The following is a 13,991-nucleotide window of genomic DNA, read 5'->3' on the forward strand; positions in this document are numbered from 1 at the left end:
TGTCTTTTTCTGTGAAAGCCTTGGTTATTCCAGTAAGATAAGGCCAATCCACATTCTGCAAGGATTATCATAGCAAGTAAAAATGGAAAAACATTTCACTTTCAATAGGGTGACCAATAGGCCCGGGTGGGGGGGATTGCCGTTGTATTCTTAGCTGAACCTATGTGTGTTTTTTGGTCCTTTAAAAACCTTTATTTGCTACACATGGGAAAACATGGGAATTTCTTTTTTAATTCATCTGAGAACTTACATTTATGTTTCTGCATAGCTGCTCGAGATGAGGGTGGGTACATGAGCTGTGCCTGACGTAAACAAGGACTACTGACATGCAGACTGACCAATTAAATGTTTACAGAGAAGGTTATCGACCAATAATGGTAGCTCTACAGTCAGACCGTCCAATCAGAAGACTTTAGGCTACTTCACCACGCCCTCTTCTCACTCAAGTGAACCAATCGGATTAGGGGATGGCGGGACTAGTTTGTGAACGAAACTTCTCGAAGTTCTATGTAAGCGCTGGAAAAAAAAATCCCGGACTTTGGTGAAATTACGCCAGCATTTTTTTAAGTCTAAAAAAGAGGACACGTCCAGGTAAAAGAGGACCTCTGGTCACCCTACTTTCAAAAATGTAGCAAATGGTCTGTTCAGTTCCAAACTGAATGTTGTTAAAAGGAGGGATGGTACAACACACTGGTAAACCATGACCCTGTCCCAACTTTGTTTTTTTTAAAACCTGCTTCTCAGTTTCAGCAATTAAAATGCTGTCTTTGTACTATTTACAATTAAATTTAGGCTATGTAATATAAACATTTGCTTGTAAATATATAAAAATATATGTTTTGTAATAACGTAGGATTAACAGGACATTGGACAGCATGCTTAGTATCACAGAAACATATGTTAAGTAATACTGGGTTCCAGTTCATCTTAAAACATTACACAGGTGACATCATCCCTAACATGTAAGTAGGGCAGCAATGGTTAGTTCACAAAGTTGTTTATGTTATTTCATTAAATCATTACAAGACATTATCTGTGGCAGAGAATGAAGATATAAACTAAAAAATACAAGACCTACAAAATTACAGCTTGCACTGCGTAATATGAAGAAGCAGCAGCAGGTGAGCAACGTGTGTGTTAAACACTTAAGATTCAAATCAGTTTCTGCTCCTGCTGATAATCCACTGGGAAGGTTTTAGTAATTAACTTAAGTAAATGTAACATTAAGCTACATGTTGAAAAAAGAATGTTAGTTAACACGGCAGCATTTGTTAATTATTATGGAACTGCAGCTTAGTTAGTTAACGCTCTGAGGTCTATAAATATGTCTGTGCTTCAAACTTGGTAATTATGTTGGTTTTAACATCTGCGATTATGCTGCTCAGAAACACAGCGCAGACATTTCCTGAATCTGCAAAGTCCGCCATTTTAATTTGCACTTATCAAAAGATGTAAACGGTGTAATAGGGGGCTTTATATGTCCATATACTCATTTTGCATGACACTGTTTTGTGGCCATTCAAATGTATCATTGAGGACTTATCCTTCCAAGCAAACTCTTCATTCTTTACTCAGTCAGCATCTGAGAAACATGTGAAAGTCAGTTTTTATTGCTGCTGAGGTTGCTGCAGCCGTTTTTCAAAGCAGCGACAAAGATAACAGAGATTCAGAGCTGGAGGGATTTGATTTGAAGTCTGAATGTGTGGGAACCCTGTTACTGTGGACAGTGTCAGATTATATGGGCAAGTGTCTGGGCCGGAACTGAGACAGTGTATAAGGCTTTTCTTTTCTCAGTTTCTTGACTAAAGAAAGTACTAAATCTACTATTTTAAAAAAACTACTCCTTCAATGTCACTGCAGTTTATAAATCCCATTTCTTGAAAAGGGACGTTGTGTAAAACCCCAAATCTATGGGTCAGAAACCACTACTGAATGTGTGTGACCTTCAAGCCCTCAGACAGCACTGCATGAGAAACCATCATGCCACTTTGACAAATACAGCTACATGGACTCTGAAGTATTTATCCCAGCCTGCTGCTACATTGGGAATGGAACCTGAAACTCCGTTACACATGGCAAAACCATACATCTGTTCTATGCAGAAACATGGCTGAGTACTCAGGGCCTGAGCTCACATCAGGGGGTCTGAAAGACAGTGTATATGCTGTGGTCAGATTATTCCACATTTCAACTTGTATATAGGATATACAGTGGAACATCTACTTACGAACGCCTATACTAATGAACTTTCCAAGATACGAACCGGGCATTTGAATATTTTTTGCCTCCACCAACGAACCATGATGCTAGAAACGAACCCGAGCCTCCGCCGAGCCGGCGGCTGGAAATGACTACTGACCCCAATAGGCGAGTCTCCCAGCGCCCAGACTTGAGTCATTGACCCATTTTCGCTCGTTCTCTCGACCCTCAAGTTTTAAAATAATGGAAAAGTAATGAATGCGTTCCAGCCCCCACCCCGAAAGTAACCCTTTTTGCACTAATATATGTTTATAACTCTCTCAAATTAGTAAAAAAACACAGGCACTGGCTGTATGACGGGAGGTGGGGGTGGGTGGAATAACGGAGAGTAGGCGGTAAATGTTGGGAGGCGAAGCGTAGATACGGCTTAACTTAGCACGAATTTCGATGTCTGCTATTTACGCTAATGCTAAATTGCTAAAACTACAATTTGCTAATTTTAAATAGGGAAAATTGACTCGAGAAACCAACTTTTCTACTTACGAACCGGGTCACGGAACGGATCAAGTTCGTAAATAGAGGTTCCACTGTAATAGGGTATTACCTCAATCACCTCAATGTGCAGCATCCACACATCAGCTATTTGGTAGAGAGTAGATAAGAGTTCATTCATTCATTCATTCATTCATTATCTGTAACCCTTATCCAGTTCAGTGTGGCGGTGGGTCTACCCGAAATCACTGGGTACAAGGCTGGAACACACCCTGGAGGGGGCGCCAGTCCTTCACAGGGTGACACACACTCACACATTCACTCACACCTATGGACACTTTTGAGTCACCAATCCACCTACCAACGTGTGTTTTTGGAGCGAAACCTCAACCCTAGGACCCTGGATCTCTGACAGAAACACTACCTGCTGCACCACCGTGCCCCTAAGAGAGAATGATTGAGCCAATTATTAGAGAAATTTACAAAGACATACTGCCCCATTCAAAGCCACATGTTTTCCCAGAAAGTCCATGGTTATTTCAGCAAGAAAATACCAGGCCTTACTTTGCATATGCTACAAAAGCATGGTGCATACAGAATGCATGTGCTTGACTCAAATTCACAGATTTAATGAGTTTATATTTACGAAATACTGTTTACTGTAGTTGGTCAGTGAAGTAAAAATGAAAGACTTGATTTTATTGCCTTAAAACAAAATGTTCTGACTTTGACATGGGGTTTGTTGTTTATTATATATAATAGTAAGCATCTGCTGAAGATTTTCGTAGTGTTTCTCACTGCCTGGTGATGAACAACACCTGATATAACAACAACCATGAATAAACAAATACAACAAACACAAATATAAATGTTATTTAAAGGTCACCCGTAGTCCCCTCAGTCTCTGCGCTGCTGAGAACGTGAACAGCATTGTCCATGGCCTCAACTCGCATGGTGTACACTGTGTTTGGAGACAGGGAGTTGACAGAGCCCATGACGGTGTTGCTGCTAAACTGTGCGAACACAGGCAGATCACGCGAGTTCTTTGGAGTGGCCGTGATCTTGTAGGAGCTTGCTCTGGAATGACTGCTCCAGCGCACTGTCATGCTTTTGGATGTGGCCGTGAAGACAGACAGAGTCAAGTCTGGGGAGGAGAAAAGAGAGTGTTAAGCAACAAATCAGATAAAGTTTCACTCCATCAGTGGCATTCAATGCTGTTACAACACATACACTTTACATATTACATTCCACATTTAAATTATACCTAGAAATGCTTTGAAATGTAGTTGGAGATTTTACAAACACGACACAAACTTATCAATTTAATGCGTATATGACTTTATAATTACTTTTCTTTCAACTTTTTAAATCTGTATCAAATTTATTAAACAATATAAAAACAAAATAAACAAAATACCATAAAAATATTGTACTTTAAAAAATCCATAATGAAATTCTACATTTAAAGAATATGTAAAGTTGTGAATGTTATTATCCATTTATCCGCTGTCAGGAGAGGTTCAGAAGACATTGATATTGATCCCAGACCCGATACATTGATCTCTGCTTTTGTAGTTATCTCAGTGTTTTATGAGTTTAATGAATGCTATTGTAAACGTATAGATATCACTTTATAATTATTCAACAAAACTGATCTACTTTTACTCTGTGGCAATGACAAATCTTTTCTTACCATTTTGTGCAGCACACATCTGCAAAAGGAACACAAATCACAGCAATGAGGCTCTATAATCTCAAAAAAATGTTACAAGACTTTCGTGGTCAGTGTGGAGGGCTATTATTCTTACAATTGCTCTTTTGTATGTGGTTTGATTGTTCCCCGGGGAAATAACCTAGCAACGTCTGTACATCACTCAGCACGGATTTTCCTCGTCCAGCCTGACTGACTTTTCTTCATTAGTTCACTAGGAAACCTTCTCAAAATTTCCCAAACAACCACTGTTTTTTTTTTTTTTTTTTGTCAAAAATGTATTTAATAGATACACACTAAATATATATATATATATAAATATAATGACTTCTACCTGAACGTACCAATCCTAACTACAGTACAACTTAACCTGACATTAAGTAGCCCACTGCTGTCAGCACTACCACACAGCTTACAAATAAGTGAGCATCCTCTTACCTTAGATATGCCAATGGTCAATAAGATGATTTTTAATAATTGTAAATATTGTGATTCCATGCCTCCAGTCTCTTTACGATCTGCTGCCTTGGGGTTTTGTCCTGATATCTTTGTAGGCTGACTCTAGGGCTTTAGTTCCCTCTTTCTCTTTTTTTTTTGTCATCCAACAGGTACTTTATTGTTTGAAAATTCAGCGCGTGTGCTCTCCCTCAGGCGCTGAGAGAGCAGACCAATCAGCACCAGAAGATGGAGCGTGTGCACTCATTTACACATGAAGAAAGGTGGAGACATGCTGGGTATTATGATTTTTTTTAAAGAGTGAAGGAGAGGCTTTAAGAGATTTTGCTGGAGCGGTTGAATATTTAACTGTTGATTTATTAAATAACTTTTGGAATAGCTTTTTAAACTGAAAAATCATGGAAACTTTGTCAGGTTTAATGTATAAATGTGTCTTGAATCTGGGATAAAAACTGGGCCAGTGGCAAAGTCAGATCAACACACAGGTTGATGTTTTTATTGCATTTTACAAAATGTCTGAATGTCTGTTTTTGATTAGTTCCATTTCGTTTAAGTGTGAGAGTAAATCCTATACATTTATGTACTTCATTAAAATGATTTTATTGGCAACATTTAGAGACAATATAATCTGTTTATAATCTGTTTAAAATGAGTGTTACTGAAATTAGTGTTTTCTTTAAAATTACTGATGTATTTTGAGAAATAAATAATATTACAGCGGAAAAGAAACAAACGCACTCATGAGACAGGTCTGAAACGGGTTACACTAAGGACTTTCAAACAGAAGCATATTTTCTGTGAACCATTACAGATTTAAAGCTTTTTATTATTATTATTCAAATGATTTTTTTTAAAAGACAAAAAAGACAGTACCCGATTAATGCACTGATTCCCAACTTGAGCAACATCACATGCTAAACCTCCTGGAATTCATAGCAAACCACCTAAAGCTACATAAACTCTGTAAAATTATTGAAAATATTCATCTGGATACAACATGTGCCATAGGCCATAAATGTGAATACTGCTGCATCAATCTAGGGGTTACTAATAAAAATAGTAGAGTTTCAATATTGAAAGGTTAGCTTGATTTTTCAGAATTAAAATTAACTTCAACATTGAAAAAATCAAAAGAAAGCCTTCTCTGAGTAGAACAGCGCACGCTGAAGAATGGGAGATAATCGCTATTTCACTTATTCAAAAGACAATATGCAGCACTTTTACAGGGTATTGTGTTATTATAGCCTTTAGCTACCAGTTTAAATCCAGGTGAACAAAGACTAGGGGCCTATAGTGGTTTTCTCCGGTTTCACTGGAAACACTGAAGCTAATCTCTATGGAACAATAATAATAACCTGTTTACTCAATATTTTTACAATTTTACTTCAGATCGTCGGACTGTCCAAGAACCTTTACATCAAAAATTTACTTTGTAACTTACTGCTAAACTGTGTCAGATTTAGCGAAGGCAGGGCACAGTGTAACACGGGAAAAACATCATGGATCTTTACGTTATTAATTGTTTCCAGAGACGACCCTAGAGATTTCTGTATGGGGGGCTAAGGGCGGCTAAACTTACAGCAAAATGTGATATTTTATTTAAATATATTAAATTTAATTTTGCTGAACTGTTCCACAAATGGTCTCTTGGGATCTGAACCACCTATAAACCACCTGCTTTGTTGAGTTCTCCCTGATGAGCTAGTACATTCTGCTGCATCAGAAAAGGAAGAGCCTGGTCTTTCTGCCCCAGACAGATCTGATTTCTGTCTTTGTGCTTGTGCTAATTTCAACCGGACCTTCCTCTTTTCAGGATCGGTATAATCACTTACAAATGATGACAAAGAAAACGTGTGTACTGCCCACAAATCCAAAGCTATATAAACTACCGTAATGTAATAATAAAAAAGTTCATCTGGATAGCAGCATCCGCTCTGCCAACTCTATTATTAGAATTTGAATTAGAGTGATTTAATTGGTCACTGTGCTGCACACAAAGGAATTTGTTCTCTGCATTTAACCACTCAAGCACTCAATGAGTGACTGTCTTTGACGTTCTTTCTACAGCGTGGTCCAACAAGGTGACTAACAGTAGCCAGTGAATGGGCACATTTTTTAAAAACTCCAGCCACACTGCTGTGTCTGATCCACTCCACTACAAGCTCAATGCGAACTAACAGGCTGTGATCATGTCCATAGTCTCAGCCACAGACGTTCCACCCACAAGATGACGGAGAGTCTGATGCTTTCAGTGCACCAAGCTGTCGGTCAGATATCTTTTCCTGCAGTAGTAGGTGGTTATTGGCCACGTTACATGGCGAAAGGCACCAGACTTTCCCTAGAGAGTCTGGCAATGTGAGACTATCATGTCCATGTCACCGCAGTGCTGAGAATGTGTTTTTTGTTTGTTGTCTTGCTTTTGTTTAGAGGTAACACACAGCTCACAGATCACTCTATTGAAGAAATTAGTACAAACACAGAAACAGAAATCAGACCAACAGACCAATGAAAGCTTAATGCTAAAAGAAATGTTTGGACATAGGAAGACTTGACTTTTTAAGACTTAGACTTGACTAAGTCTAACAGCAGTGGGTATGAATGACCTTCGGTATCTCTCCTTCCTACACTGTGGGTGTAACAGTCGTCTGCTAAAGGAGCTGCTCAAGGCCCCCACTGTCGCATATAGGGGGTGAGAGGGGTTATCCACAATTGATGTCAGTTTTGCTAACACTCTCCTCTCCCCCACCTCCTCTATGGAGTCCAGAGGACAGTTTAAGACTGAGCCAGCCCTTCTGACCAGTTTATTTAGCCTCTTTCTGTACCTATCACAGCTTCCACAGCCCCAACAGAGCACAGCGTAGAAAATCACTGAAGCCACTGCAGTGTCGTAAAAAGTCCTTAACAGTGTCCTGCAGACCCCAAAAGACCTCAGCCTCCTCAACAAGTGCAGACGACGTTGGCCCTTCTTGTACAAGACATCTGTGTTTATTGACCAGTCCAGTTTGTTGCTAAGGTGAACGCCCAGGTATTTATACTCCTTCACAATCTCAATGTCCACACCCTGGATGTTCACTAGTGCAAATTGGATAGGCTTCTTTCTGAAATCAGTCACCACCTCCTTTGTCTTGCTGGCATTAATACACAGCTTGTTCAAGTGACACCAGTCCACAAAGTTGGTGGTGACCTCTCTGTACTCCAGATCGTTCCCCTCTGACACACGTCCAACAATGGCCGTATCATCAGAGAACTTCTGGAGGTGGCAGCTGTCCGAGTTTGTAACTGAAGTCCGATGTGTAGAGTGTAAATAGGAAAGGAGAGAGAACAGTACCCTGGGGGGCCCCCGTGCTGCAGACCACCACATCAGACACGCAGTCACGTAGCCTCACGTACTGCGGTCTGTTGGTGAGGTAATCAGTGATCCATGCAGCCAGATGACAGTCGACACCAGCTCCCTCCAATTTCCCCCTTAGTAGTGGTGACTGGATTGTATTGAAAGCACTGGAAAAGTCAAAGAATAGTACTCTTACAGCGCTCCCCGTGCCCTCTAAGTGTGAGAGTGTTCGGTGTAGCAGGTAGATGACCGTGTCCTCCACACCAATACCCGGTACACACGCGAACTACTATTTACCAGTTGTCGAAGGTGAGTGAAATAAACTACAACTGCTCATGGTTGAGATGAATACACTAAGAGAGATAGTCTTTCTAGGGATACAGTCAGTTTGTAAGAAGTTCCAGGGAATTATGCTAATGATGCAGTACTCAAAGGTAGCATCTACAATTGTGGGGAAATGCTGTCCTCTGATTTGTTTACATTCAGACGCTCTGCATTTGAATTGCATTTGAAGGGAAAAGGCAACTGTTTTTTGAATGTGTCTGAATTATAAATTGTCTGTAAGTGTTTATTCACTGTTTGAATTCCCACAGAAACTCATGTGTAACTGGAGCTGTTTAGTTTTGTAGCACTTTCGCTCTGTGTTTACTTTCATGCAGTTAGCACTCTCCTGAATTTAGTCAGCTCCATTTACAGCAAAAATAAGTCAGTGTTACCCCTGTATTGACCTCCATTTTTTCCTGCTGTGAATTTGCTTTTTAAACCATTTTCAGACACTGGGGCTTCATAAACACATTAGCGCACCAGTTTCGAGCACAAAACAGTGACAGACTGCGATAAGCAGAACTGTCCTTTCATGTCCTTATATTTATGTCTATTGAGTTACCCACTGTTATCATGATGCTAATCACCAATTATGCTAACAGTCTCTGCCACTCCCAGAGGTCTTTTCCTTCATTCACTTTTTCTCCAGCAACTCACCTTCCTCTTCAGGAACTGCCTTTATCACATTAAGCATCAAATTTACGGATTGAATAGAAATAAATTACAATAGTTTCAGTGGGATAGTCGCCTTAGTATCTGGTTTCCCAACACTGATATTTAAACCTTTAATACGGGTTGATACTTATAGCAACCGTTTAAGACACCATATCAATTACATGAACAACAATAGCATCCACCTAAAATAAAATAGCACCCAACTAGTAACCACTTAACCACCAGAAACATTAGCCAGTGCTTTTCTTTGATGAAATGTAACAAAATAAGAATTTGATTAAAAGCATTCTTAATGATTTCTATTACTTTATCTTGAGTGAATCTCTAACACCAAATATAACTACTGGAAATAGCATCTACATATGTCATTATGATGAACAAAGATGACTTCTTTAGGGGGTTATGGCTGGATAATAATAAACATCATCCACAAAAAAACTCTGTGAATTGTTAGAACCGTGTTGGTGATCTAAAACATATCATCATTTCTATACAAGTCAACATCAATCAATACAAAGTGCATTATGAGCCCAGAGGACTACATTAAAGCCCCTGGGAAATCATTTAGAAATGTTGATTTTATTTTATTTTTCGTATAATGCTAATCTTGTGTGTTACGTGAAACACTGAGCAAAGTTTAAATAAAAAACAAACAACAGAAATGTGATCTTTGTGTCTTTGTGTGGTTTAACGTGATTATTTTGTTAACGTAAGTGTATGAATCGGATACCTTCTTGAGTGTCTCCTGTTGTATTGTTTTTTTCCTTTGGATCTGAATTGTACCATTTCTCCTATAACATTTTGGACTGTTTTAGAGATCACACATTCCCTGTTTTAAACACCTTTGATAAGAACAGCTGTTATCTTTACGACAGTGCACCAGGAACTCAGATGATGTATATGGCCTAGGTTGTTTATGGCTTGTTCATGACAGTGATGTGTTACGACAGTTCCTGGTGCTTCCAGATCCTGTTTTAGGTAAAGATCAATCCATGTGTGAAGTTGTAAAATGGGTATAAAGATGTGTGCCCCTTACAAACCATTAGATCAGTCTGAGATTCAGCCTGTGACCAGATCATTCTGAGATCAGTCTGAGGATCAACCAGAGCACTCAATAAACAGCCTTATATCCAGACTGGTCTCCTCTCTTCACTTTGAAACCACCAGAAGACAAGTTTACAACACTCCAAATTGGTGCTGTCCTCCAATGTTACTCTGCTGTACTGCCAACCGAATGTGGCTGTTATCCCTGCTGTTATTACTGCTGGCCCAACGTGTCCGCTATCACTGCTGTGCTTCTGACCAAGTGGGTCCGCCTTCCCCACTGCTACTCTGCTGTATTGCCAACTGAGTGTGTCTGCCTTCCCTGTTGCTACTCTTCTGTACACGCCGACAGAGTGTTGCTGCTATCTCTGCTGTACTCAGACTTAATCCATTCATGTTTGTTCTGTATTGTGATGTGTATATAGCCGAATAGCTAGCTCTCTCACTAAGATGGCTCCTAAATTTTAGCTTACCAGTCCCTTCAACTCAGAAAGGAGACGTGGCTACGGTAGCCTTGTGATTGGTCAGGGTAATACTGACATAAGCATTACCCACTTTTAGGGCTGTCTATTCTACACAGAGAGAAGAGCAGTATTGGCCATGTTTTAGGAGAGATTTATCCATCCATCCATTATCTGTAACCGCTTATCCAATTTAGGGTCCAGAGCCTACCTGGAATCATTGGGCGCAAGGCGGGAATACACGCCAGGGGGACGCCAGTCCTTCACAGGGCAACACAGACACACACACATTCACTCACACACTCACACCTACGGACACTTTTGAGTCGCCAATCCACCTGCAACGTGTGTTTTTGGACTGTGGGAGGAAACCGGAGCACCCGGAGGAAACCCACGCGGACACAGGGAGAACACACCAACTCCTCACAGATAGTCACCCGGAGCGGAAATCGAACCCACAACCTCCAGGCCCCTGGAGCTGTGTGACTGCGACACTACCTGCTGCGCCACCGTGCCGCCGAGAGATTTATTATGTTTCTTTTTTTGTGTTTTTTATTTAAACTTTGCTGAATGTTTAACATAACACTCAAGTTTAGAACTCTCACATCTACAGACACTTTGAGTTGCCAGTCCACCCACCAAGGTGTGTTTTTGGACCGTGGGAGGAAAGCAAAGCACCCGGAGGAAACCCACGCAGACACAGGGAGAACACACCACACTCTTCACAGACAGTCACCTGGAGGAAACCAATGCAGACACAGGGAGAACACACCACACTCCTCATAGACAGTCACCCGGAGGAAACCCATGCAGACACAGGGAGAACACACCACACTCCTCACAAACAGTCACCTGGAGGAAACCCACGCAGACACAGGGTGAACACACCACACTCCTCACAGACAGTCACCCGGAGAAAACCCACACAGACACAGAGAGAACACACCACACACCTCACAGACAGTCACCCGGAGGAAACCCACATGGACACAGGGAGAACACACCACACTCCTCACAAACAGTCACCTGGAGGAAACCCACGCAGACACAGGGAGAACACACCACACTCCTCACAGACACTCACCCGGAGAAAACCCACACAGACACAGAGAGAACACACCACACTCCTCACTGACAGTCACCCGGAAGAAACCCACGCGGACACAGAGAGAACACACCACACTCCTCACAGACAGTCACCCGGAGGAAACCCACGTAGACACAGGGAGAACACACCACACTCCTCACAGACAGTCACCCGGAGGAAACCCACGCAGACACAGAGAAAACTCTGTGGTTATTTAATCACATTCTATCTGTATAAGTTTGATGCACAAAGGTTTGGTCATATGTAGATGTTGCACATCAGAGAGTGCCATGCTCTGTACAAAAAGTACTGCGCTCCACGTTTCCGGGTTGGACCAGTGGATCTGTGTTGTATTTTAGAGTGATTAATCATCATGTGTTTTTTGTTCCGAAAACAACCACTTAGCATCAGTAGCGGACCTCAGTAATGATGTTGTGGCTGACTGCCATCAAATGATATTTCACAGAAATGCATCCTGCCACATCCTCTAGTGACAGGCCTTCCAAGCAGAGCAGAAGCTGTTACTGCAGCAAACTGGGGGTCAAACCCGGTTCTATAATTCTGACAGAACAAAGCACTGTGTGAGAATAACTTCAACATGAACAATAGAAACTGCTGATCTTTATCTGCTCCCAAAGGAGTTTCTGCTTTTTGTGCGAACATCAGTGATCACAAGGGACACACAAAATGATGCTCATCACAAGATCATCCAAACTGTATAAAGGACGTGATTAAATCACATACAGATTTTAGCCATGGCACACGGACCTGTTTGTCTTCACGTATTTTATTCGAAGGGGATGCTACAGATCCAGGTGCGTGTATAATTTTCTCGTGAAGATCATAGCTTTATAGATGTAGAGATGTGAGTAGTGTGGAATGCAAACCAGACTGAGCATGTGTGTGTGTACTGCACATGTTTGTGTGTAAATAAGAAAACCCTTGATAAATGTAGAGATGCTTTAATTTACAATTTGATTAAAATAACAAAGAGATTTGCTGTTCAAAGTTTAGAAAATATTGTTTTATAGAACTGTACCATTTATTACAGACATCTGAAATTTAAAGGGAATGTCTAGGATTGTGGGGAAACACTCCGTGTCTTTTGAGGTGGAACAGTGTGTGTGAGGGAAATTGTCACACAATAAAGTTTTATTCACTGTTTAAATGACCACAGAAACACATTTGTAGCTGGAGGTGAAACTGTCAGTAACGCAGTTAGCCGTCTCCCGAATTTGGAAACATTTCCACCTTAAGAGATCCGGCAAAAAAAAACAACTATTAACCACCAATGGAGCAAGAATAGAGCAATATCCTCATCTCTGTTTGTGCTTTTCCACGTTTGGAGTTCTTTTCGTTGTGTAAGAAGACGACTCTAGATGTCTTTGCCATGAGCAGAGAGAGGGAGAGAGATAGAGAGAGAAAGAGAGAGGGAGAGAGAGAGAAAGAAACAGAGAGAGAGAGACACACACACAGAGAAAGAGAGTGAGAGAGAAAGAGAAAGAGAGAGAGACACACAGAGAAAGAGAGAGAGAGAGAAAGAGAGAGAGAGAAAGAGAAAGAGAGAGAGAAAGAGAGAGAGAGAGAGAGAGAGAGACTAGCGTACTGGACTGAGCCAGATTTTTTTCGTCAATTGTGAACTACATCTTTAAATGCTCCTAAAATTTATTTATTTGTTTGAACAGTTTAGGAAAAAGGTAAACCTGCTACAACAGTGGAAAGTAAAAGAAAATGCAGGAAAGAAAAGGACTTGTATGAAGCACATTGCCTCATAGAGAAAATAAATAACAATAAACAGACGAAATTCAACCTCATATATATATATATATATACACATTTAAACGTGTGCTGGTGTGTATTACACATGTATGGAATATGTGTAGGAATGTTTACATTTACATTTATGCATTTGGCAGACGCTTTTATCCAAAGCGACTTACAAAAGAGGATCTAACATTCAAACTACAGCACAATTTATAAAAAATACCTTACATTAAGTGCAATATGCAGGAAGTAATAAGTGCATTAGAGAAAGACATTCAGCGCAAAAGATACTCTCGGAAGAGCTGGGTTTTCAATGATTTCTTGAATGCAGAGAGGGTTTCTGTTGCTCTGATGGTGCTTGGAAGCTCGTTCCACCAGCGTGGTACCAGAGATGAGAATAGCCTCAACTGACGTCTACGGGGGGTTGTTAGTTGGCGCTCCTTTGAG

General features: G+C 40.6%; 1 protein-coding gene across 1 annotated transcript in view; it reads right to left on the bottom strand.

Annotated features, from left to right (window-relative positions):
* The window catches only part of LOC136676021 (fibronectin type III domain-containing protein 7-like), a 23,059-nt gene extending 18,159 nt beyond the window's left edge, over window positions 1–4,900 (bottom strand). The window contains exons 1-3 of the mRNA XM_066652872.1: window positions 4,841–4,900; window positions 4,385–4,403; window positions 3,578–3,835 (exon numbers count right to left, since the gene is read on the bottom strand). Coding sequence (XP_066508969.1) covers window positions 3,578–3,835; window positions 4,385–4,403; window positions 4,841–4,900 — 337 coding nt within the window. The remainder of the gene's footprint in view (window positions 1–3,577; window positions 3,836–4,384; window positions 4,404–4,840) is intronic.
* Between the last annotated feature and the right edge of the window lie 9,091 nt (window positions 4,901–13,991).

This window comes from Hoplias malabaricus, chromosome X1 (assembly GCF_029633855.1).
Source record: "Hoplias malabaricus isolate fHopMal1 chromosome X1, fHopMal1.hap1, whole genome shotgun sequence".
Taxonomy (NCBI): domain Eukaryota; kingdom Metazoa; phylum Chordata; class Actinopteri; order Characiformes; family Erythrinidae; genus Hoplias; species Hoplias malabaricus.